The sequence below is a fragment of the Bos taurus genome, chromosome 28 (assembly GCF_002263795.3).
Source record: "Bos taurus isolate L1 Dominette 01449 registration number 42190680 breed Hereford chromosome 28, ARS-UCD2.0, whole genome shotgun sequence".
NCBI lineage: Eukaryota > Metazoa > Chordata > Mammalia > Artiodactyla > Bovidae > Bos > Bos taurus.
Window position 1 is genome coordinate 9994434 of NC_037355.1, and position 26042 is coordinate 10020475.

The 26042-nt window shown below is 35.3% G+C and overlaps 1 protein-coding gene across 1 annotated transcript in view; it reads left to right on the plus strand.

The window, feature by feature from the left end:
• Window positions 1-26042, plus strand: part of RYR2 (ryanodine receptor 2) — an 827636-nt gene that overhangs the window by 303086 nt on the left and 498508 nt on the right. The window contains exon 4 of the mRNA XM_059882653.1: window positions 22612-22632. Coding sequence (XP_059738636.1) covers window positions 22612-22632 — 21 coding nt within the window. The remainder of the gene's footprint in view (window positions 1-22611; window positions 22633-26042) is intronic.

A 26042-nucleotide genomic window follows, 5' to 3' on the forward strand; every position in this document is an offset into this window, starting at 1 on the left:
GTCAAGGAGTAGTTCTAGAAAAGAGAAATCCAGAGAGAGGGAGACCCACATTTTGTGCATAAACTCTGCCCGGGTCTCTGGCTGATACTTAGCCATCTATATGGGGGACAGACGTCAATTCAGTTACCGCTGCTAACGTTATTACTGCTCTGAGATCTGCACTGCCACCAAGCATTTTGCAGTTTGCAGTTTGAGTCCTACCAAGTGGATTGCTCGTTAAAACAAATACATCAGTGTTCTTCGGCGGTGTATAGTAGAACCGCAACAATATAAAAGGACAGGACACAATTCACAATTGCTTAGGAAACAATCAAATGTGACCCCATCTCAAGGTAAATGACTACCAAGAACTACAGAGGGACAGTCTTAGCAGATGAAGATTTAAAGCAGCTATTAAGGCTATATTCAGTGCAATCAAGGAAAGTATGTTTACTGTCAACAAAAGAATTCAAAAATCAACATATAAAAATGATTCAAGTAACAAAATGGAATTTCTGTAAAATGGAAAACCACATTATCTGAAAAGATTACTTATTTAGTAAGTAAACTAGGATACAAATTAATCTCAATTGGAGTCTGAAGTCTATGCTTTTTAGCTCTTTACTTTGGAGTATTCATGTAATAAGAGGGGAGCAGTGGGAGAGCCTAAGGAGATATCAATACTAAACCAGTGGGAACAAGAGGAGGAGCATCCTATAGAAAGCTCTGGCTAGAAAGAGCTGGGACGATAAGGGGAAAGCCAAGAGAAAATAGCTACAGAAGCCACATATATATTAGTTTCTCTGGTTGTTGTTAACAAATTATGCTCCAAGCCTGATGGATTAGAACACCATGAACTAATTATCTTCCGGTTCTTCAGATAAGAATTCTGAAAATTAGTCCCAGTGGGCTAAATCAAGGTGTCAGCAGGACGGCATTAATTATGATAGCTCTAAGGAGGAATCTATTATACTTCATTACCTTTTCTAGCTTCTATTCTTGGGTGGTGGCCCCTCTTTCATCTTCAAAGCTAGCAACGGTATATATTCATAGTTTGTGTGTATTAGGATGCAGATGGCCTTGAGGTGCCCCTATTTGCCCTTCTACATCATGGAAACACAGTTTGAGTAAGATGTTGTTTGCAAGATGAGATGAGAATCAGAGATACCTAGTTGAATAAGGACTGAAAAGTGTGATTTGGTTCCGTAGGAGCCTGGCTTTCCTGCAAAGCTATCAATATTAATGTCAGTCTATCCTATGTGTGTGTATATATACATGCACACACACATAGGAATTAATAGTGAATAATGAATTAATTAATAATAAAACACACACATTTTAAATTCAAAAGACTTTATTCTCTAAAGAGTTTTTAGTATTTATTTGTCATTCCAAAAGTGGTGCTCAATATTTCTTTTGTATTTAAGTAGATTTTGGTACATGTTCACTATATCTAAAAGACTTATTTGTTCATGCTCTTGGGCATGTAGGCCAAGGACCAAAAATTAATAATTAATGTTGTATCTACCCTGGTTGAGTTTTATTTTCATACTGATTATTTTTCAGTTTGCTTTCTCTTCATTAAAGTGACTTGGAGTAGTGTGAAGGAAAAAGGAAGCATTGCCACGTCTTGCTTATAGTTCATATAAGATAGATGGTGTTCTAACATTTAATAATAAGTTCTGCACGTTATTAAAAATAAGTTACTCAGATGATTGGGCTAATGATTCACTGGATAGAAAAATGAAGTTTACTTAAACACTTGATATTGTTCATCATTTCAAATATGTTACTGCTCTACATTCTAAGTCTCCTTAAAACACAGACTCAAACAATTAGGATATGAAACTGTGATTATACTTTTAAATATTCTCAGTGCAGTAGAAATCTGCCTCTGAAGAGACAAAAGACTGAACAGGGCTCCTTTTTGATAAAGAAAAATAATAACCACACTCACAATTTTATTTTTGTGTCAGGAAGATGCCTTCTGAACTATGGTAAGGAATCAATAAATTTTATATATTGGCATTGCTGAAAGTCATTAGTGACACGTAAAGCACAAGCAGCAAAATAAAAAATAAACAAGTGGGACTCCAACAAACTAAAAAGCTTCTGCACTGCAAAAGAAACAATTAACAAAACGAAAAGGCAGCATATGGGATGCGAAACCATATTATGCAAACCACAGTATGTGATAAGGGGTTAATGTCCAAAATATATAACAAGCTTATGCAATTCCAAAATAACAAATAGCAATAGCAGAACCCCAAATAATGCAATCAAAAATAGACAAAAGAACTGAATAGACATTTTCCCAAAGATGTGTGAAGGGCAAACAGATACGTGAAAAGATGCTTATCACCACTAGTCATTAGTGAAATGCAAGTTAAACCCACCCTGAGATATCATCTCCTACCTTTTAAAATGGTCATCATCAAAAAGACAAAAGATAACAAATGCTGATGAGGTTGCAGAGCAAAGGGAATCCTGTCCTCTTGGTGGGATTGTAAACTAGTAGAGCCACTGTGGGAAACAGTATAGAGGATCCTCAAAAATGAAAAATAGAACTACCATATGATCCAGCAGTTTGGGGAATATAGCCAAAGGAAATGAAAACATTAATGAGGAAAGATATCTGCACCCCCCATTTTCAGAGCAGCATTATGATAACCACGACAGTGGAAACAACCATCGATGGACGAACAGATAAAGAAATTGTGTTACCTGTGTACAGTGGAATACTGTTTAGCTATAAAAACGAGGAGATTCTGCCATTTGGGACAACATGGATGGGCCTTCAGGGTATTAGCTAAGTCCAACAGAGAAAGACAAATACTGTATGATCTCACTTATTTGTGGAATCTGAAACAACAGCAACAAAAAGAAACTCAGGAAAAGAGATCAGCTTTGCAGTTATCAGAGGTGGAGAAGAGGGAAATTGGAGGAAGGGTCAAAATTACAAGCTTCCAGTTCTAAGTAAGTACTAGGGATGTAATGTACATCATGGTGACTAATGTACATCATGGTTAACACTGCTATATGATATATAAGAAAAATGTTAAGAGATTAAATCTTAAGAGTTTTTATCTCAAGGAAAAATGTTTTTTTTCTTTTTTTTGTATTCTCTTTTCATTTTATCTACATAAGATGATGAATGCTATCTAAAATTATTTGGTGATCATTGTACAATATTTGTAAGTCAAATCATTATGCTATACACCTTAAACTTATACCATGATATTTATCAATTATATCTCAATAAAACTGTGAAAAAGTGGTGCCCTCCATTGCATGCAATATTCAGCTTAAGTTTAAATTCAGCTTAAATTTCAGCTTAAGGTTAAATTTCAGAGCCGTTTCCATCTTCTGGTTTCATAACAGTAATATAAGAGAGTATAAACTGAAGATAGTTTCTTCATAGTCCATTTTTCCCCTGAAGATAATCACAGCTAATATTGGTTTATATCTGTCTAGAACATCATGTATAAAAATTTTTTTCCATGGACTGTTGTATCATCTTTTATAATTTAATCATATATGGTTAAAAATATCAGAAATGCTAACCAAAACTACAGTGAATTTCTCCTAAAACCAGTCAAAATGGTCATCATCAAAAAAATCTACAAACAATAGATGCTAGAAATCGTATGGAGAAAAGGGAACCTTCTTACACTGTTGGTAGGAATGTAGATTGGTATAGCCAATATGGAGAACAGTATGGAGGTTCCTTAAAAAATGAAAAATAGAGCTACCAGGTATCCCATGCCTGTGCATATATCAGGAGAAAAACCATAAATCAAGAAGATACATGCACCCCAGGGTTTACTGCACCACTGTTTACAGTACCCAAAATATGGAAGCAACAGAGGATTGGATAAAGAAGATGTGGCATATAAATATACAATGGAATATTACTCAGCCATAAAAAGGAATGTAATTATTCCATTTGCAGAGATGTGGATGGACCTAGAGACTGTCATACAGAGTGATGTCAGGAGAAATATCATATTGATACATTTATGTGGAATCTAGAAAAATGGTGTAGATGAAAGTTGTTTGCAAAGCAGAAATAGAGACACAGACATAGAGAACAAATGTATGGATACCGAGGTGGAAGACGGGTGGAATGTGGAACCTGGCATTTGGAGATTGGAATTAACATATGTACACTAATATGTATAAAATAGACAGCTAGTGAGAACCTACTGTACAGCACAGTGGACCTCAGCGCTTTGTGGTGACCTGAATGGGAAGGAAACCCAAAAAAGAAGAAATACATGTCTAAGTATAGCTGATTCACTTTGCTGTACAGCAAAAACTAACAGAACATTGTAAAGCTATTATATTCCATTTAAAAATATTAAGACACTAAAAAAGCAAGAGAATCCAGGCTTAATTGATTAGGGCTCTGGCACAGATTTTCTTTAGTTCTCTTGGCTCTGTTCTTTGGTTCTTAGTTTCTCTAGTTACAACAGGGCTGCAGCAATTTCAGGAATGATACCCAAATTCAGCATCATCCATAGGCACACAAAGCAGCTGACTTTCTTTGCTTTTATTTATGAGACTAATGAGATTTTCCCAGAAACCACCTGATGGACTTCCCCTTATATCCATTGTCACATAGTCGTTGCCCAGATTATTAACAAGCAAGAGGAAATGTGGCCAACACAACTGGCTTAGAGGGGAGAGAGGACACCTTTACAAAATTAGGGATTTTTCTGGAAGAAAGAGCAGGGTTATATATGTAAATGAATGTTGAGCAGACATGGCGTTATCCTCCTTAAGCCTTATTTCGAAAAAGTTATTTATATTTGGGATCCTCCAGGTTCTTGAGCCAAACTAGGTGTAGCAAGTTGTCAGTAAATCCTTATCCAGAAAGAAAAATCAAAGGCTGTGCTCAGTTGTTTCTGTATCTGGGGAACGTTAAACCCTTGCTTACTTCTTCACCCAACTGATTCATGTGGTATTTGTTCCACAAAAGTACGTTGAGATGCTATTGTGAATTCCACGCTGGTAATGCAGGAATAAATACAAATGCACCTTGTTTGTGAGGAATTTAGTGATCTAATAGTGAAAAGTAAAAGTAAATAATGATTGAACATGGGTGAAATATGCTTTGATACTGAAGTCCAATGAGAGTCCAGAGGAGGGAAGTCTTAATTACCTACCCAGCACTACCTCCCCTGTATAAAGACACACATCCCTTCATAAATGGCTGAGGTCTTCTACAGGTTAAAAACAGTGAAAAACTCAACAGATTAGTCTGTTTATATTATAGACAAAATGATGTTACTAGCTATTTATATTGAAACTGAAATTCCCAATTAACTACTAATACCATTTTACTTTAAGAAGCTGGGTACTATATACCTTGCTGTTCAGGAGCATCCCTGGTAAAATACTGCTTTGGGAATGGCTCTGTGATGCTATTAAATGAACCAGCATATTACTGACTAATGTGTTCATTAGGCAGCATCTTGTCTAAAGCCTCTGTATATAACCATGTACCTGTCTTTCATCTGTGAAATTAGTGCAGTGATTTAGAAGGTGAACATGATTATAACTTCTTAAAAGGCTCATAGCTAAAAGTATTCACTGAGCAGCAACTATTTGTCTACCACTTATAAGAATGTGGACATTTGTCTATGTTTGAAATATATGCCCTCTATTTGTAGACGCCTTGTTTTATTGTCTTTTTGTCTCTAAAAAGACAACTTCCTACTCTGAAGCAAAGTATACTACATATTTCTATGTGTTTGAATGATGTGGTTTCCAGAGATACCAGCACCAAACTCAATAAGGAGGTCAGTATGTAATTGAATCACCAGCATGTAATTGAATCACCATGCCAGAGTTATGAACTGCTTTAGATTATGACTCTTTAATGTATAGATTATTTTATTACATTACTGTCATTCAATTTGAACATCTTCTTCAGATTTTTTGTATTTAAAGTAAAAAAATTTTCATGTGTAAATACTTGCTTAATTCACTTGCTATCAAATATTTGTGATAGATTCTGAATTTACCAGTAATTTAAAGATATTCATGACCTGTTGAACTAAACAACTTCTAATTTTTATTCTCTTAAAGTAAACTTTATTTTCTTAAAAAATTGCAGTCTAATTTGACAGAATATATCCTTTTAAACTATTTTTTATCAAATGCTACTTATCCTTACTTCCCCCATAACCTCACTAGCACCATTTCTTACCTCACTTGAGTTTTCTCCAAAGCATTTCTTTTCCTTCTGTCATATTAATATTGTGCATTTGTGTTTTTATTTTTTGTCTTTATTAATTTTCATTGGAGTATCGTTACTTTACAGTGTTGTGTTAGTCTCTATGATACAGCTAAGTGCATACTGCTATATGGATATAGCTGTATTCACTTAGCTTGGTGAATATTTTGGTCACAAATATTGAGTAGAGTTCCCGGTCCTCTACAGTAGGCTCTCACCAGTTCTCTATTAATAGTTTATATATATAGTTTCTATACTGTGTATATGTCAGTCCCCATCTCCCAGTTCATCCCACCCCCATTCACTCTTGGTATTCATACATGTCTCTATTTCTACTTTGCGATAAGATCATTTACACCATTTTTAAAAAAATTCCATATATATGTGTTAATATACAGTATTTGTTTTTCTCTTTCTGACTTACTTCACTCTGTACAGTAGTCTCTAGGTCCATCCATGATGGACTAGATTTTGATGACTGGATTTTGTTCCCTTTCACGGTTGATAATATTCCATATGTACCACATCTTCTTTATTCATTTATTTGTTGATGGACATATAAGTTGTTTCCATGTCCCGCCTATTGTATATGGTGCTGCAGTGAACATTGGCATGCGTATGTCTTTTTGATTTATTATTTTCTCTGGGTTACTTTTATTTTTAAATAAACTATTCATCTCTGATAGAGTGTAAATCCCATGAATGCAGATCAAAATGCAATGCTTTTGATCTATTGTGTTCACTGGCTTTAGCATGAACACCTAGGACAAAGCATGTAATGAAACAGTCAGTAAATATTTGCTGACTTGAGACATTGAAAGATAGGTTTTATAAACCTAAATTAAGGGGCTGAAAAGAAAACCAACAATTCTGTGCCTACTATTATAGTAGCAGTTTTGAACCTAAGTATAGCATTGACTGTTAAGCACAGCTATGTTTCTCCTTGCCCTGCTCTACTCTGAGAGAAAAGAACTCTATTCAGAAGAGGAAGTGAGGGTAAACTTTGGGGGTTAGAACAATATGCGTCCTTGTTTGCCTGCCCAGGTCAGGTTAACACGCGTCACAACTCAATTCCTGTTATCCCTCCTTCACTGTCCATGGTGCTCCAGTCCAGGTGAGAAATTATTTGGCCATCCCCTGTTGTGGTATCTTGATGAATCAGATAAAAATTACAAACCTCTTCCCCAGGGGGAAAAAAAAGGATAATTTCTATACATACAGAATCTTTCATATAATTTCAGATTTAAGGACTTACGTGGAAATCAAGCAACTTTTGACTTGTAGCTGCATAGTGGTAGAATCTATACTTCTTTGCAACTAACCTCAGACCTGTGAGAGCAAGACAGAATCCAGGGGGCTCTGTGTAGCTTAGAGACCAGATGGACCATCTGGACAAGGAAAGGCCAATATGGGCAATATGACCAGGTGTGACTTCTGAGATAACAGTGAAGCAATTATCTCTTAAGACCCCAACAGAGCTGAGGTCGAGTTCTTTATTGGAATAGGAAACCTTGAAACTGTCCTTAGGCCATTGACAGAGTACAGAGAGCAGCACACCAAAGGCACACAGAATGCGCTCTGCATTGTAGGCAACTGATGTCCATGGTTTTGGAGGCAGTAAGCCTGGTGTGAGATAACAAAAAACCTACTGAAATCACTGCATGATCTGACATGAGAGAGAAGTGTCCCAGTGAGATCAGACAGTGTAAAGGAAGTGAGAAGTGAGAGAGAAATCACAGCAGAGACAATAGAAGAAGCAATGGTCAGCCACAAAATTTAATACTTCATTCGCTGGAGTTACTTGCATTTGTTTGTTCTATAGACTTATGATGAATAATTGTGTTCCAAGTTCTGTGAACAGTAACTGGTGAGGTAGACCCTGAAGAGCTAGGAATGTTTTTTTCCAGAATAGGACATAAGTGGAATCTGTGCCTTATAAACTATAAATGTTTGAGTGAGGAGGGTGAAGAAATAAAAACAAGATGCCAGGGAAAAGATAAAAACTGAGATTTTCTTTACACACCCATGGCCTGGAGACTGTTTTATTTCTAATGGTATTAGTGTGTCCAACAATTATGAGTAGGAAAATGAGTGATATTGTGTTATTTATTCATGAGGTATAATCTCTATGCCTCCAGTATGGATTTGAGGTAAATGCTACATAGGTATTTAAATTCAGTAAATTTGTAGTTTGTTTCACCATAAAGAGTTTGTAGTTCCTTTGAAAATAATTCAAGAACTGCTTAGGAAGAAACCTGTGAACAGGGGATTCAGCCAATGATTAGATGACTCTGGTTGTGTTTTGTCGAGGACTGTTTTGATTATGGCTTCTTTCTAGGTATTTAACTTGCCTGTAACTGTTGAATAAACTGTTCCCTGAGCAGACTGTTCCTAATTTCATTAATTTAATTGTTGCCAAGTGAACAATCAGTTTTATGAAGGAACCTGGGGTTTTAGTTTCTCTGTCTAGCTTTAGTTAGTTTTTCTTTTTTTCTTAAACTTTTATATTGAAGTGTAGCAGATTAACAGTGTTGGGATAGTTTCAGGTAGCTAGCAAAGGGACTCAGCCATACATACGTGTGTATCCACCCTCCCAGAAACTCCCCTCCCGTCCAGGCTGCCGCATAACATTGAGCAGAGTTCCCTGTGCTGTCCAATAGGCCCTTGTCAGTTATCCATTTTAAATGTAGCAGTATGTACATACAATCCCAATTGTACAATTTGTACAATCCCAAACTTCCTATCTCTTCTCATCCTTCCTCCCCTGCCCCGTAACGATAAGTCTGTAAGTCTGTTCTGTTTGTAAATAAGTTCATTTGTATAATTTCCTTTTAGATTTTACATATAAAGGATATAATATGATATTTATCTTTTTCTGTCTGACTTATTTCACTCAGTGTAACAATTTCTAGGTCCATCCATATTGCTGCAAATGGCATTACGTCATTCTTCTTGATAGCTGAGTAATATTCCACTGAATATATGTACCACATCTTCTTTATCCATTAGTTAGTTTTTCATATTCTCCACTCTCTATCAGGTTGGATTCACTCCCTGAATAAGCTCTATTTTCCCCTGATACATTTCTCATATTCTTACCACACTTAATTCCTCAACCTGCAGTTCTGCATCTTTCAGAATTTTACCCTGTCCTTCTATGCTTATGTCTAAGAAAGTGTCTTCCTTGAATATTTTCATAATCCTCCCAGCCAGAAGTAATATTTTACTCAGAGATCCATATCACTGGATTTTTAAATTTTTCCTCATTTTTCTCATAATAATTGGGTATACATATATATAATTTCTTTACATTAGAATATGTTTTTAATTTCTGAAAATGTTTTTATTTCACTTAATTTTTGAAAGCAATTTCAAATTTACAGAAAATTGTTTGAAAATGTCCCATAGCCTTTCCCCCCCCCTCCACATCCCTTATTATTATAAAATCTTGCATTAATGTGGTACATTTGTTATAACTCACAAATATTACCACCCCAAGTTCATGGTTTACATTAAGGCCAATATTGACAAATCATTATTTAAACTTCACAGTTTACATTATCACTCTTTGTACTGTACAATCTAAAAATTCTGACATGGACTTCACTGATGGTCCAATGGTTAAGACTCTGTGCTAACAATGCATGGGATGAGAGTTTGATCCCTGGTGAGGGAACTGAGATCCCACATGCCAATGCAGCATGGCCAATTTTTTTTTTTTTAAGTTAATATATTATGTTTTGTATCCACTATTCCTGGTATGAGACAGAATAGTTTCACTACTCTAAAGTCCCCTGAACTTCACCTTTTCATGTCTTCCTCCCTTCTAACCACTGATCTTTTTATTGGCTCCATAGTTTTACATTTTCCATAATGTCATATACTTAGAATCATTCAGTATGCTGCCTTTTCATTCTGGCTTCTTTCACATAGTGTGATGCGTTTAAGGTTTCTCTATGTCTTTCCTTAGCTCGAGAGCTCATTTCTGTTTATTACTGAGTTGGCATCACTGACTTAATGGACATGAGTTTGAGCAAGTTCTGGGAGATGGTGAAGGACAGGGAAGTCTGGTGTGTTGCAGTCCATTGGGTTGCAAAGAGTTGGATACGAATGAGTAAGTTAACAACAACAATATTCCATCACCTGGATATACAGTAGTTTGTCTATCTATTGAAGAACATTTTGATTGCTTCTAAGTTTTGGCAATTATGAATATAGCTGCTCTAAACTCACGTGTAGACTTTGATGTAGACATAAGCTTCCGGCTCCTTTGGGTAAATATGAAGGAAAGAGATTGCTGGATCATATGTTGAAATTGTGTTTATTTTTGTGAGACTGCCATACTGACTTTTGTAGAGTGTGTACCTCGTGGCATCCCAGCTAATAATGAAAGAAAGTTCCTATTGCTGCGCCTCATCATCGGCATTTGGTGGTGTCAGTTTTGGATTTTGGCCATTCTCATAGTTTTGTAGTTGTATCTTACTGTTGTTTTAATTTAAAAGCTCCTGATGGCATATGATGTACAGCATCTTTTCATATACTTACATGGCATCTGATATCTTTTTTGTGAGGTGTCTATTGATGATACCTTTTGCCAAATTTTAAATTGGATTGTTTATTTTCATATTGTTAAGTTTTTAAATTGAAATATAGTTGATTTACAATGGCGTATTTCTACTGTGCAGCAAAGTGATTCAGTTCTACATATATGTACGTGTGTGTGTGTGTGTGTGTGTGTGTGTGATTGTTCTGTAGTCACTACGTCATGTCTAGCTGTTTTGTAACCCCATGAACTGCAGCCCGCCAGTTTCTTCTGTCCATGAGATTTTCCAGACAAGAATACTGAAGAGGGCTGTAGTTTCCTTCTCCAGGGGATCTTCCCAACCCAGTGATCAAACCCACATCTCCTGCTTAGCAGGCTGATTCTTTACCCCTGAGCTACCAGGGATGCCTCTACACACACATGCACATATACATATGTTTCCTTTCCCATATTTTTTCAATCATGGCTTATCACAGATGTGAATATAGTTTCCTGTGCTATAGAGTAGGACCTTGTTGTTTATCGATTCTCTATATAATAGTTTGCATCTGCTGATCCCAAATTTCTCATTCATCCCTCCTCATCCCCTCTTCCCCTTGGCAACCACAAGTCTGTTCTCTGTGTCTGTGAGTCTGTTTTGTAGATAGGTTCATTAGGGTCATATTTTGGATTTCACACATAAGAGATATTATATTTATCTTTCTCTTTCTGACTTCAGTTAGTATGATATTCTGTAGGTCCATCCATGTTGTTGCAAATGGCATTATTTCATTCTTTTTTGGGGTGAATAGTATTCTACTGTATATCATATTTTTGCATTTTAAGAGTTTTTTGTATATTTTGAATACGAGAATTTTATAATATATATGTTTTGTAAAGTTTTTTTCCCACTTGTGAGTTGACTTTTCATTTGGCTGCCTGTGTCTTTCACAGAGAAGAAGATTTAATTTTAATGAAGTCCAGCTTAACAATTTTCCTTTCATGGATCATGCTTTTGTCATTATATCTATGAAAGTCATTACCAAACCCAAGGTCACCCAGATAGCCTCCCATGTTATCTTCTAGGAGTTTTATAGTTCATATATTATTTTAAGGCTGTGACCTGTTTAGAGCTCATTTTTGTGAAAGTTTTAAAATCCATATCTTAGAATCTTTTTCTTTTCTTTCTTTCTTTTTTTTTTTTGTATACAGATGTCAAGTTGTTCCAGCACCACTTGGTGAAAGACTGTCCTCTTTTCATTGAATTACTTTTGTGAAAGATAAATTGGTTCCATTTGTGTGGGTCTATTTCTGTGCTGTCTGTTCTTTCCGTTGGTCCATTTGTCTGTCCTTTCATGAGTACCACACTCTCTTGACTCCTGTAACTTTATAGTTAAGTCTTAACGTTGGGCAGTATCAGTTCTCTTACTTTATTCTTCTCCTTCAATGTTGTTTCGGCTTTTCTGGGTCTCTTGTTTTCCCATAGAAACTTTACAGTAAGTTTCTCTCAGTATCCACAAAATAACTTGCTGATATTTTGATTGACATTGCACTGAATTGTTTTGTTTAAGTCGTTGTACACCCTTTGTTATACCCATCCCTTTTTTAAATAGTAAATGGATGTAGAATTTATTTGAGTTTATTATTATTCACAGTAGATCGATCCAGAGTTCATTTAAGATTACTGTTTAACTTGATTTTATTTCCCCCAGTGGCTAAGAAGAATGCCGTTCGCTTTTCATGACTGATGATTCCTTTCCTTATTTATTGTGATGCCTTTCTTAGTCATACATTAAGTTCATACATTCCCAGATGAGTTATCCTAAGCTGAATATTCTGTCACACATGTCTGTCTATTATTATACCAAAACAGTATTGATTTAATCACTGTGTTTTAGGAACATTTTAATATTTAAATATTAAACATTTCATATTTAATAATATTCTCTTTTTCCCCTCACTAATTGTTCGTACTCTTCTTAAATATTTATTTTCCCAGATGGATTTACTTGTGGTATTTAATCAAACTTAGTAATTCTGGTAAGAGCTTACGCAGAAGAGAATTACTATATTTGCTTAGCACCCATCAGTTTGAATTTGTTAACATTAAACTTTATGTACAAGCCCCATTTTAATATATTCTATGCTTGAAAATGGAGATATTGGTAGTTTTGAGTTAGAGAGTGTATATACTGTTCTTCACAATTTGGACAAATTCAGAAAGCAATGTAAAGAGCATTACAGGATCTTTTCTATTCTAAAAAAAGAATAACTTAGGAAGCAGTAGATCTTTGTCTTCTATTACTCAGTTTAAATTTTAAAAGAAAAAAATTTAAACTTCCAAGTGAAAATTCTAAATCTTTTCCTTATTAAGTTAAACATAATATTGTGGGAGATGGCCAAGTTTACTGTATTGTATAAGTCTGTTTCAATTTTTGACATTATTTGACAAATTAAAATAACATTCTGTCTAATACAAAAATCAAAATAAAGAAAGGAAATTGGGCTAAAGTATAATTCAGTGCATCATTGGACTTACTTGGTGACTTCATTTGTTTAATTAAATTTATGGTGAGTTTTTCTCACAAATTGATGGCAGAGAGAACTTTGTGGTCTTACGTTGCTTAAGAATGAGATGGCATCAGTGATAAATTCTACTAAACATTTAAAGGAGAATTAATACCAATTCTTCTTAAACTTTTCCAAACAATAGAAGGTGAAGAAGAACTAAAGAACCTCTTGATGAAAATGAAAGAGGAGAGTGAAAAACTTGGCTTAAAACTCAACATTCAGAAAATTAATATCATGGCACCTGGTCCCATCACTTCGTGGCAAATAGATGGGGAAATAGTGACAGACTTTATTTTCTTAGGCTCCAAAATCACTGCAGATGGTGACTGCAGCCATGAAATTCAAAGATGCTTGCTCTTTGGAAGAAAAGTTGTGACCAACCTAGACAGCATATTAAAAAGCCAGAGACATTACCTTGCCAACAAGGGTTCGTCTAGTCAAAGCTATGGTTTTCCCAGTGGTCGTGTATGGATATGAGAGTTGGACTGTGAAGAGGGCTGAGTGCTGAAGAGTTGATGCTTTTGAATTTGGTATTAGAGAAGACTCTTAGACAGCAATGGGATCCATCCAGTCCATCCTAAAGGAAATCAGTCCTGAATATTCATTGGAAGGACTGATGCTGAAGCTGAAACTCCAATACTCTGGCCATCTGATGCGAAGAACTGACTCATTGAAAAGACCCAGATGCTGGGTAAGATTGAAGGTGGGAGGAGAAGGGGATGACAGAAGATGAGATGGTTGAATGGCATCCCCGACTCAATGGACATGAGTTTGAGTAAACTCCAGGAGTTGGCAATGGACAGGAAGGCCTGCTGCGCTGCAGTCCCTGGGTTCGCGAAGAGTCGGACGCAAATGAACTGAAACAATATAAGAGGAGAAATACTTCTGAACATATTCACTGAGGCCAGCATTAGCTGAAACCAAAACCAGACAAGAACAGCACAAGAAAAGAATATTATAGGTCAATATCCTCTGATGAATATAGAGGAGAAAATTCTGTACAAAACTGAATTCGACAATAATTAAAAGGATCAATGCCATGACCAACTGGGGTTTTTTCCAGTGATGTGAGGATGGTTTATCATCCACAAATCAGTCAGTGTGATACACCTCATTAACAAAACAAAGGGTAAAAATCATGACCATCTTAACAGAGGCAGAAAGACCATTTGACAAAGTTAAATATCCATTTATGATTGAAAAACTCTCCATAAAGTGGGTGTAGAGGGAGCATACCTCAACTTTCTAAAGGTCATATCTAACAGGTCCACAGCTAACATTGTACTCAACAGTGGAAAGATGAAAGCTTTTCCTCTAAAATCAGGAACAAGACAAGGACACCCACTCTTCCTATGTCTATTCAACACAGTACTGAAAGTCTTAAGCAGAGAAAAAGAAAAGGTATGAGATTGGAAAGGAGGAATTAAAATGATCACACTTCACAGGTGATATGATGTTATATAGAGAAATGAACTCAGTAAGCCTGCAGGTTAAAAAAAATCAATTTACAAAAATTTGTTGCATTTCTATACACTAATAGAAATTATCAGAAAAAGAAATTAAAGAAACAGTGCCATTTACAATTGGATCAAAAAGAATAGGAATAAATTTAACCACAGTGGTGAAGAGCCTTTACACTGAAAACTATGACATTGGTGAATGAAATTGAATAAGAAAGAAAGAAATGGAAAGATATTCTGTGCTTATAGTACTGAAAAGAGTATGGTATTAGCAAAAAAAAAAAAAAATACACATAGATCAGTGGAACATAGCAGAGAGCCCAGAAGTATACCCATGCATAGATGGCCAATTGACTTATAACAAAGGTGCCAGTGTAAACCAAAATATAGTACTGAGAAAACTGCACAGAGTCTCGCAAAAGAATGAAAAGGGACCACTATTTTATACCATGCACAAAATCAATTGATAATGGTTAAAGACTTGAAGTTTTATGACCTGAAACCATAAAACTTTTGCAAGAAAACATAGGCAGTAAGCTTCCTGACATCAGTGTTGGTGAAGGTTTTCTGGATTTGATACCAAAAGCAAAGACCACAAAAGCAAAAATCAACAATTGGGACTTCATCAAACCTAAAAGCTTTCAGACAGAAAAGGAAATCATGAACAAAATGAAAAAGGAACCTATGAAATAGGAGGAAATATTTGCAAATTACATTTCTGATAAGGTGTTAATATCCAAAATATATAAAGAACACATACAACTCAATAACAAAACGAAACAATCTGATTAAACCAGGGGCAGAGAATCTGAATAGGTATTTTCCTAGAGATATATAAAGGCCAAAGTGTACATAAAATGATGCTCAAGATCTCTAATCATCAGAGAAATGCAAATCAAAACTTTGGTGAAATCTAATTTTTTGACTGTTGGATGGCTGTAATAAAAAAAATCCAACTGTTGACAAGTATGTGGAGAGAAGAGAATCCTTGTGCACTGTTGGTGGGAGTGTAAATTCAGGCATCCATTGCAGAAAACATTATGGAGGATCCTTGAAAAGCTACAATTCAACTGTTGTGCTGCTGCTGCTGCTGCTGTCGCTTCAGTCGTGTCCAACTCTGTGCGACCCCATAGACGGAAGCCCACCAGGCTCCCCCGTCCCTGGGATTCTCCGGGCAAGAACACTGGAGTGGGCTGCCATTTCCTTCTCCAATGCATGAAAGTGAAAAGTGAAAGTGAAGTCTCTCAGTCGTGTCCGACTCTTAGCGACCCCATGGACTGCAGCCTACCAGGCTCCTCCATCCATGGGATTTTCCAGGCAAGAGTACTGGAGTGGGGTGCCATTGTATGATCCAGCAATTCCATTTCTGGGTATTTATCCAAAGGACAGGAAAATACTAACTTGGAAAGATATGTGTTCCCCATATTTATTACAGCATTATTTTCAGTAGCCAAGACATGGAACACCCGCGGATGAATTCATAAAGGAAACGTGGTATATGCACACGGTGGAATATTATACAGCCACAAAATAAATAATTTTTGACAGCATGGATGGACCTTGAAGGGATTATGCTGGAACAAGTGAAATAGAGAAAGACGAAAACTGTATAATTTCACTTTTCTATGGAATTAGAAAAACATACAGAAAAACTGAACCTGTAGTTCCAGAGAACAGATTGGTGGTTGCAGGGGCAGGGTATTGGAAGAGGGAAAATGGGTGAAGGTGGTCAAAATATACAACCTTCCAGTTATAAAGTAAGTAATCCCTGGAGACATAATGCACAGCATGTTTGCTATAGTTAATAACATTGTATTTAAAAGTTAAGATAGTAGATCTAAAAAGTGCTCATTACAAGAAAAAAATTGTAAGTATGTGTGGTCATGGATATTAACTAGATTTATTATAATGATCATTTCATAATATATGCAAATATAAAATCATTCATTTAATATGAAATTATGTCAATTATATCTCAGATTTAAAATATTAAAAAAATAAGTACTATTAAAATTCACATTACCATGAAGAAGTCCAGACCTAGATGGCTTCTCTGGTCAATTCTAAAAAACATTTGAGAGAGCGATAATCTTAATCTTAACCTGTTTCAGAATCCTTCTCAACTAATTATATGATGTCAACATAGCCATGGTCCTAAACCATGAGAAAGATCTTGCCAGAAAAAAGTTGTTATATGTTAATATTCATCAAAGTAATAGACTCAGAAATCCTCTGTAAAATACTAGTAAATCAAATTTATGGATATATAAAATCTATAGCATATTATAGCTAACATGGGATTCAAAAGTAGTTAATGTATCCACAAAACCGATTAACATCTTTGACCATATTAAAAGACGAAAAGGGAAAGATTGTGTATTTTAATTGATACCTTCAAAACATTTAAAACATAAATAATTTGTTGCAAACTTAGTAAATTTGTAAGGTAAGAAATTCTTTAATCTGATAGAAACTGTAAAATGGAAAACCAGTGAAATACTGAATTATTTTACTATAATAAAGGAATGATGGTAGGCACTTTTGGAATTAAAAAGTGTATTTAGCAAAGTTAGAACTCAGTATAAATTTTTAGCTACCTTTTATATATTAGCAAAAATAAAATAAAAATTTCAAACTGAGTTCACTTATCTTAGTATAATTCCACAACATATACCTCAGAATAATTATAATGAAAGATGTGCAAACCTTTCTATTGAAAATTGAAAAACATTTTGAAGGAAACTAAAGATGACCTAAAATAAAGAGGAATGTATGATGTTGGAAGGCAGTATATTATAAAGATGACAGTTCTAAGTTTATCAGTTAACCAGTGCAATCAAAATCAAAATCCCAACAGGTTTCCTTTTTGTGTGCATGAAAATTTGTAAGTCTGTTCTCATATTACAGGAAGTGAAGAGGGTCAGTATTAACAAATGTAATGTTGAGGAACAAAATTGGAGCCTTTGGCTACCAGATATCAAAAATTATTTTGATGGAATAGTGGTTACGATAACAGGAATAGAAAAATAGGCCAGAATAGAATAGAGTTCATCAGTAGCTCTACAAGTTAGTAACTTGACTTATGACGGAAGTGGCAGTGCAGTGCAGTGGGCTCAAGAATTATCTTTTTGTTAAAGATAATCAGGTCAGTTGAATAGATAAATGAAGGGAAAATGAATCTAAATTCTCTCCATAGTACCATATACTCCCCAAATCAATACGAAACAGATTGTAGGTCTCAGGTAAGAGTTAAGATAATGAATTGTCTCAAAAATAATGTAGAAGGGTCTTTTCAGGACAAAAAGCACCAGCAATGAAGGAAAAGATTCAGAAATTATGCCCAAACTAAGAATGTCTGTCCTCAGAGTTACCATTAAAAAATGGAAAAGACAGGACACAGACGTGGAGAGGATATTTGGAAAGCATGAACAGTTCTGACAAATCAGTAAGAACAAAAACAGATCAACTAATAGCAAAAAATGGGTAAAAGACTTGAACAAATATTTCACTATGGAGATATTCCAAATTTCCAAAGCATATGAAAAAGTGCTTCATCAAATGGCAGGGAAATGCAGCTGAAAACTGTGATGGGGTATCACATTCCCCAGAAGAGCTAAAATTGAAAAGACTAGTAATACCAAGTATTGGCAAGACGGGGAGCAAGTGAAACTAATATACTTCTGATGAGAATTAAATGCATGCCACCATTTTGGAAATCTCTTTGGCTGTATCAACTATAGCTAAACATTTATAAATCCATGATCAACAAATTCCACTCTTGGTCTATACCAGTGGATATATATATATTCCTATATTCACCAAAAGATATGTACAAGAATGTTCACCACATTTTTTGTAATAGCCCCAAGCAGGAAACAATCCAAATGTTCAACTGTTCAGTGAGTCAAGGTCACTAAGTCATATCCGACTCTTTGCGACCCCATGAACTATACAGTGTATGGAATTGTCCAGGCCAGAATACTGGGGTGGGTAGCCATTCCCTTCTCCAGGGGATCTTCCCAACCCAGAGATCGAACCCAGGTCTCCTGCCTTGCAGGTGGTTTCCTAAACAGCTGAGCCACAAGGGAAGCCCATTCAACTGTTGAATGGGTAAATAAATTGTGACGTATTCATATGGTGGAATATTATAAGCAGAGAAAATGAATTTCTTACCACTACATGCGACACCATGATGAATCTTAGAGACCTAATGACAGCTAAAGAAGCTAGATAAAAAGAGAACACAGGCTGTATTTCCAAATTAGAAAAATAATCAATGGTGATAGAATAGTAGTTGCCTTTGGAGAGGGCATGAAGGCAGCATCTGGGTTGTAGGTTCTGTCCTATTATTAGATCTGGGTGATGATTACGTGGGTTTGTTTATTGATTTGAAGTTTTATGAAGTTATATATTTTATGAAGTAAGCCTGGTGTGCTGTGATTCATGGGGTCACAAAGAGTCAGACATGACTGAGTGACTGAACCGAACTGAAAGTTTTATGAAGTTATATATTCAGGATTTATATATTTTTCTGAATTTGTTATATTTATTAAAAATGTGGGACCTCCAAACTGTAATTTTACTTTAAAAAATTGAAATGACTTTATTGTCTCTTGAATCCTTGAATACACTGTGCAAATTTCTCATGTTCTTCTTCTCAATCTTAATAATAAACATGTGCAGTGGAGAATTATTTATAGGGTAGTTTTTTGTTTTTCACGTTTGTCTATTTTTAAAAAGGGTAATGGATTGCAGGCATGTATTAAATATTTCAAATACTTTTTTTATGTTATACCTTGATATTAAAAATTTTATATTCATGATGGATGTTTTATTGTTGTGTTGTAATTATCTAGGTGAACTTTATCTAGGTGAAAAAGCAGACCTACTGTTTGAATAACTGAAACTAACTAAAATATTTGATATCATAAGAATCTATATGTTCATTTTACATTCTCTTATCTTGATGTTAACACACTATATTTAGGTGACACTTCACCATAACAGATACTGGGTGAAAAATTCCAAATTAGATAGAGACTAAAAGTTTGAAGCAAAAGAGAAGCAAAAAGATGAGGTATCTTGGTATTGGCATACAAAGAAGTGCTTAGGAGAATGCAACTTTGAAGTTACAAACCCAATTTCAAGATCAAGTCCAATCGTTTTTTTCCAACAACTTTGTTGTTGTTGAGGAAAATTTGTGACGCATTTGCATGTCATTTGTTTCCTCATATATAAAATGCAGGCAGTAAGGTTACATGTAAAGTGTTTAGCTCAAAGTCTGGCACATAGTAACTTCTAATTGTATGACCTATCGGTTTAATAATGATAACATTTTTTACCTTAAACAGTAAAATAAGTTAAGCAACTTGGAAGAATCAACCAAATTTGTTTTTATAGATTATTGAGTAGTTCATATTTATGTACCCTAATTTATAATTTATATGTTCATTAAACATATATAAAATTATTGAAACATGCTAATTGTACATATTGACTAAAATATGAATACAAAAATGGAGATGTCGTGTGGATGTTTCAACTTTTGTATGATGGTATAATAAAATTTAGATTTAACTACTTTTGTATTATATTCTTATGTCCTTTTTGCTAAATCAAGCTGTTCCTTAAATGACTGTTTTATTTTCTTTAATGGAAATTTTGTTTTTATTTGAAAATAAGATTGCTCATTTTTGGTCTTAAAATATGTAAGGCAGCTTTCTACAGATGGTAAAATATTTATTTTCTCTGAATTAATGGAGTTGATAATTTTTAAAAAGTCCCTCATACTTGGATAAAAAATTATTGGAATATTCATTTATCTTATGTGCTCTATGGATTTGATAATTGTTTAAACTATAAAATTGGTCCAGTTCGTTGTGGGCTTTATATTTTCCTTCCATGATGAGCTACATATAAATCATTCTATTTTTCACTGTTAGTAGGCATTTAATTAAATAGTTCTTATTAACATTCATAAGTGTCATGAAATCTCTCTGCATCACTTATGCATAGTTACAACTTTTGCACTTTGTCAGTCTTTTAACTCTGGATCATTTGTCTTGTCTTTTACGTTTAGCTGAAATTTCACCCCCAGCACATGCTGTTGCTATGCCTTTCTTTGGCTATTTGGATACTGAGTCTGTTATATTATTGCTAACTAATTCCTGCTTCTTAAGAGACATTTTCTGTTTTATAATACAGATCTTTAAAGACTGTTTATTACTAATAACTAGTAACTATGACTCTTGATTACAGGTTCTCTTTCTTCTAGAAAAATCCCACAGCACTTTATCTTTGTGCTGATGCAAATGTGTGTGTGTGTGTGTTAAAACTGAGATGTGAAAATAATGATGGGATAATGCAGTGTCTTTGTTAATCATTGAAAAATATGACATATCCTATTTTCCTGGTAAACATGAAAGGGAAATCATTTCATGTTTCCTTATTTTCAATGAAAGGCATAAATATAAGAATTTGTTCTTTTAAAGGTAGAAAAGTGAGTAATAATTACATTATACTTGCCATGATTAGATTGCTTTCCTGTGACTCAGGATCTAAAGAAATATATTCATTATTCTAATAGGTTTCATGCTTCAAATAAGGGCTTGAACTTTAGATAACAGCTAAATGTCTTGAAAGTATATAGTGAAAACCAGGACTTTCCATTCAGTAAAGTGTTCTTTCTTAAATAACAATGTATTCTTAAGTTCAAAGGTTGGGAGTAGGCTTAGAGATTTTTCTGAAGATGAAGTAAATTACTGAAGAAGCCAAAATGCTCTGTTACAAGTAATTAGTTTAATCTATTGAATTTCACTGGGCCTTCAAAACAATCCTACCTGTATACTTAGGTTGATATTTTTATATCACTTTATAATGTTTAAAAATACTTAGTATGTATGTGAATATATGCACATTTCCTTCTTGAAGCTTGTTTACTAAGGAATGGAGGTTCTTAGTTATGGCAACTATTCCCGTCTAGGTAGTGTGAGCTTTTGACTCAATTAATGAATTTTCTAAGGAAAGAAATTGCAGATAAACTTAAATGAATGAGGAGTTTGAAGCACACCTCAAGTTTCACTCATTACCAATCATATGTGCTAAAGAAGGGAGGTTGGTTATGGAAACTTAACCTTTAAGGTGAGTGTGTTGAGATTTTAAAATTCTGATGGATTGAGCAGGAGAAGGCAGTTTTTGTTAACATATGGCTTTGTGATTTGTTCTGTTTTATACTTTGGATATAATCATATTCACTTATTTTTTAAAGAGTCACATAATGGTTATGAGACTAACATACATTCATTAATAAATATGTTTTAAATAATATTTTGATGCAGTTTCAGAATTATTTGGCAGCATATACCATTTGTTATATTGTGAATTTTTATATGAGTGGAAAGATTTGGCTAAGAGAAATTTTATTATATCAGAGATGTATAGTTAGATGCTGTATTTCTAAATGGATCTTTTTCATTAAATAGATTCTTTTAGTTAGAGGAGAACAGTGGTTCCTGAATCAAAGGTTTGTAGGTTTGAGAATGTGATAAATGTTCACGTTTGCTTTTGAATAAATTAGGTTATTTTTATTTCATGTACCTGGTACATATTCAGCCCAAAGCCTTTTGAAGTTCTGATAACTAAATGAATTGAAATTTTTTTGTTTGCTTGAGATTAAATGCTGTAAATTAAAAGTTTGAATACTGTTACCTGTCCTTCAGAATTGGAGATAGGTTTTGGTGCAGGGACTACATTTCAGTTTATTTAAGTGACACTAATTAAAACCTTGCTAGCTTTTTATTTGTTTGCTTATTATTTATCTTGGCTTTTTCTTTCCACAGAAGGTTGATGTGGAAAAATGGGTATGTGTTTTCTAAGAGATTGTGATCTGAATGGCTGCATGTTTGCTGTTGCCTCTAATCTTTTTGTTTGGCTTCCTGGTGTGGCTGGTACTATTAGTATTCAAAGTAACTGCTATGTTGTAATTAATACGTATTTTACCAGTCTTCAGTTGGAACTTTCTAAATTTCTAGTTTTGTTTCTTTGAAAATGGGATCTAGTCAAATATTCTCTATTACTAGAACATTCATTTCAGTTCAGTCACTTAGTCATGTTTGACTCTTTTTGACCCCATGGACTGCGGCACCCCAGCCTTCCCTGTCCATCACCAACTCTACCTGAGCTTGCTCAAACTTATGTCCATCGAGTTGGTGATGCCATCCAACCATCTCATCCTCTGTCATCCCCTTCTCCTCCTGCCTTTAATCTTTCCCAGCATCAGGGTCTTTTCCAGTGAGTCTATTCTTCGCATCAAGTGGCTAAAGTATTGGGGTTTCAGCTTTAGCATCAGTCCTTCCAATGAATATTCAGGACTGATCTCCTTTAGGATGGACTGGTTGGATCTCCTTGCAGTCCAAGGGACTCTCAAGACTCTTCTCCAACACCACAGTTCAAAAGTATCAGCTCTTCAGTGCTCAGCCCTCTTCATAGCCCAGCTCTTACAACCATACATGACTACTGGAAAAACCATAACTTTGACTAGATGGACTTTTGTCGGCAAAGTAATGTCTCTGCTTTTAATGTGTTGTCTAGTTTGGATGTGGAGAAGGCAATGGCACCCATTCCAGTACTCTTGCCTGGAAAATCCCATGGACGGAGGAGCCTGGCAGGCTGCAGTCCATGGGGTCGCTAAGAGTCGGACACGACTGAGCGACTTCACTTTCACTTTTCACTTTCATGCATTGGAGAAGGAAATGGCAACCCACTCCAGTGTTCTTGCCTGGAGAATCCCAGATATGGGGGAGCCTGGTGGGCTGCCGTCTATGGGGTTGCACAGAGTCGGACATGACTGAAGTGACTTAGCAGCAGTTTGGACATAGCTTTTCTTCCAAGGAGCAAGTGTCTTTGAATTTCATGGCTGCAGTCACCATCTGCAGTGATTTTGGAGCCCAAGAAAATAAAGTCTGTCACTGTTTCCCCATCTATTTGCCATGAGGTGATGGGACCAGATGCCATGATCTTAGTTTTCTGAATGTTGACTTTTAAGCCAACTTTTTCAATCTCCTCTTTCACTTTTATCAAGAGGCTCTTTAGTTCTTTGCTTTCTGCCATAAGGGTGGTGTCATCTGCATGTCTGAGGTTATTGAACTTTGTCCTGGCAATCTTGATTCCAGCTTGTGCTTCATCCAGCCCGGCATTTCGCATGATGTTGTCTACATATAAGTTAAATAAGCAGGGTGACAATATACAGCCTTGACGTACTCCTTTCCCTATTTGGAACCAGTCCATTGTTCCATGTCCAGTTCTAACTGTTGCTTCTTGACCTGCATACAGATTTCTCAGGAGGCAGGTCAGGTGGTCTGGTATTCCCATCTCTTGAAGAATTTTACACAGTTTATAGTGATCGACACAGTCAGAGGCTTTGGCGTAGTCAATGAAGCAGAAGTAGATGTTTTTATGGACCTCTCTTGCTTTTATGATGATCCAACAGATGTTGGCAATTTGATCTCGGGTTCCTCTGCCTTTTCTAAATCCAACCTGAACATCTGGAAGTTCATGGTTCACATACTGTTGAAGCCTGAAGAATTTTGAGCATTACTTGCTAGTGTGAACATTATCATCTCTATATAATTGGCTTTGTTATTATGATCATTGAAAGGAAGACTTCCTGGCCAACAGGAAGACTTGTATTATTAATATTGTATATCTTTTACTGAAAAATCTTGACCAATTAATCTTAACTTCTTATTGTTTAACTCTTATATTTTTCCACGTGCTATAGAAAAAGACTTTTTAAATATTCATACAATCTTAAAAAGTGAAGGTGAATGATAAAATATCACAAGGAAACTTAACAGTTGCCAGGAATCTGGAGGATAAGTTTGGAGACCAACAGAGTGACAAAGTGTGTAATGTGGCTAAATTATGTTATTACTGTTGGTTTCAGTTTCTTCAACTGTTAAGAAAGAGAGGGAAAGAAGGGAGGCCAGGCAGACAGGGAAAGAGCCTTCTAATTCTGAACTCTTGTGATTCTGAGTGGAAAATAGAATCTCCTTTTCCACCACTGACATTCTGGATCCACTTTTTTCCCAAATGAGCAAAACAGTGAGGCCATTCATTGTTGTATTGCTTTGTTGTTTGCTCTGTGACTTAATATGATGAATCAGCTAAGATTGGATTAACTGATGGCTTCATTTTATTTTCATTGTTTTTCTTGATTCTGGGATGCTTTTCTCCTCAGGCAACATTTTGAGACGTTTGCTGTCTTTTCAGTAGCCTTTCAGTTGTTTCCCAGTCATATGTCCACCTGCTTGTGTGTGTGTGTGTGTGTGTGTGTGTGTGTGTGTGTGTGTGTGTGTGTGTGATTCTTTGCTCTTTTTTCATTTATTTCAGCCCTTTATTTAAGGGAAGTTTTGTTTATTAAATTTACCATTTCCCTGATGATGACACCCTTGTGTGGATTTTGGAGAACTACTAATTTGATGTTATAACTCTGGAAATAATTTTAATTCTTCATCTGTTTCTTCATAACTAGCCTATTACTAATTTTGTTCAATCCTTTCCTTTTGCAGTGTCTTCTCTTCTTTGCCTGTAGTTAAAATTCTGATCCAAATTCTTATCTTGGAAATGGAAGCCTGTTTCTTTCTAAGAATGTGTGTTTCACCTTTGTGTGCTCCTTCCCCAAGATCAGCCATCCTAAGATAAGTCCCTCTCTCATCTTTTTGTCCCTTCACTTACATTCCAGTATTTCTGTGCTGTATCCAAACCAGTATCTCTTAAACCAACCACTCAAGAAACTTTAATTCCTTTAGAAATAGAATGTGTAAATGAATAAAACCCCTTTTTACTATCATCTAGATGTATTCCCATTTTTCCTCTGTGCATTTGGTTGCTTTCTTGATCCTGCCTTGCTGTGTAGTTTTTCTCTCTCATTTTCATAATAATTTCTCATCTCAAAATTTATTCTTGGTATGTTTAGTTGCAAATCTTTAAGTTAGTGGTTGCTTTCTAGTTATGAGAAAGTATTGGAGATAACACTGAGCTGACGATCATGCTGCTGAATTTTGCAAGTGAATCAATTTATAACTTATGTGTAGGTCTCAGTAAATTTTAGATCTGAGTTATTTCTTTCTTTGAAAACCCACAGAGGTCAAATCTTATGCACTTGCTCTAGGAATTTTGAAAGTCTGCTGTCACAGGTAGAATTTATTCCCTTTTTCTGTCACTTGAAGAATAACAGAAAACAGTTCAACCCTCTGCCTACCAGCCTGCC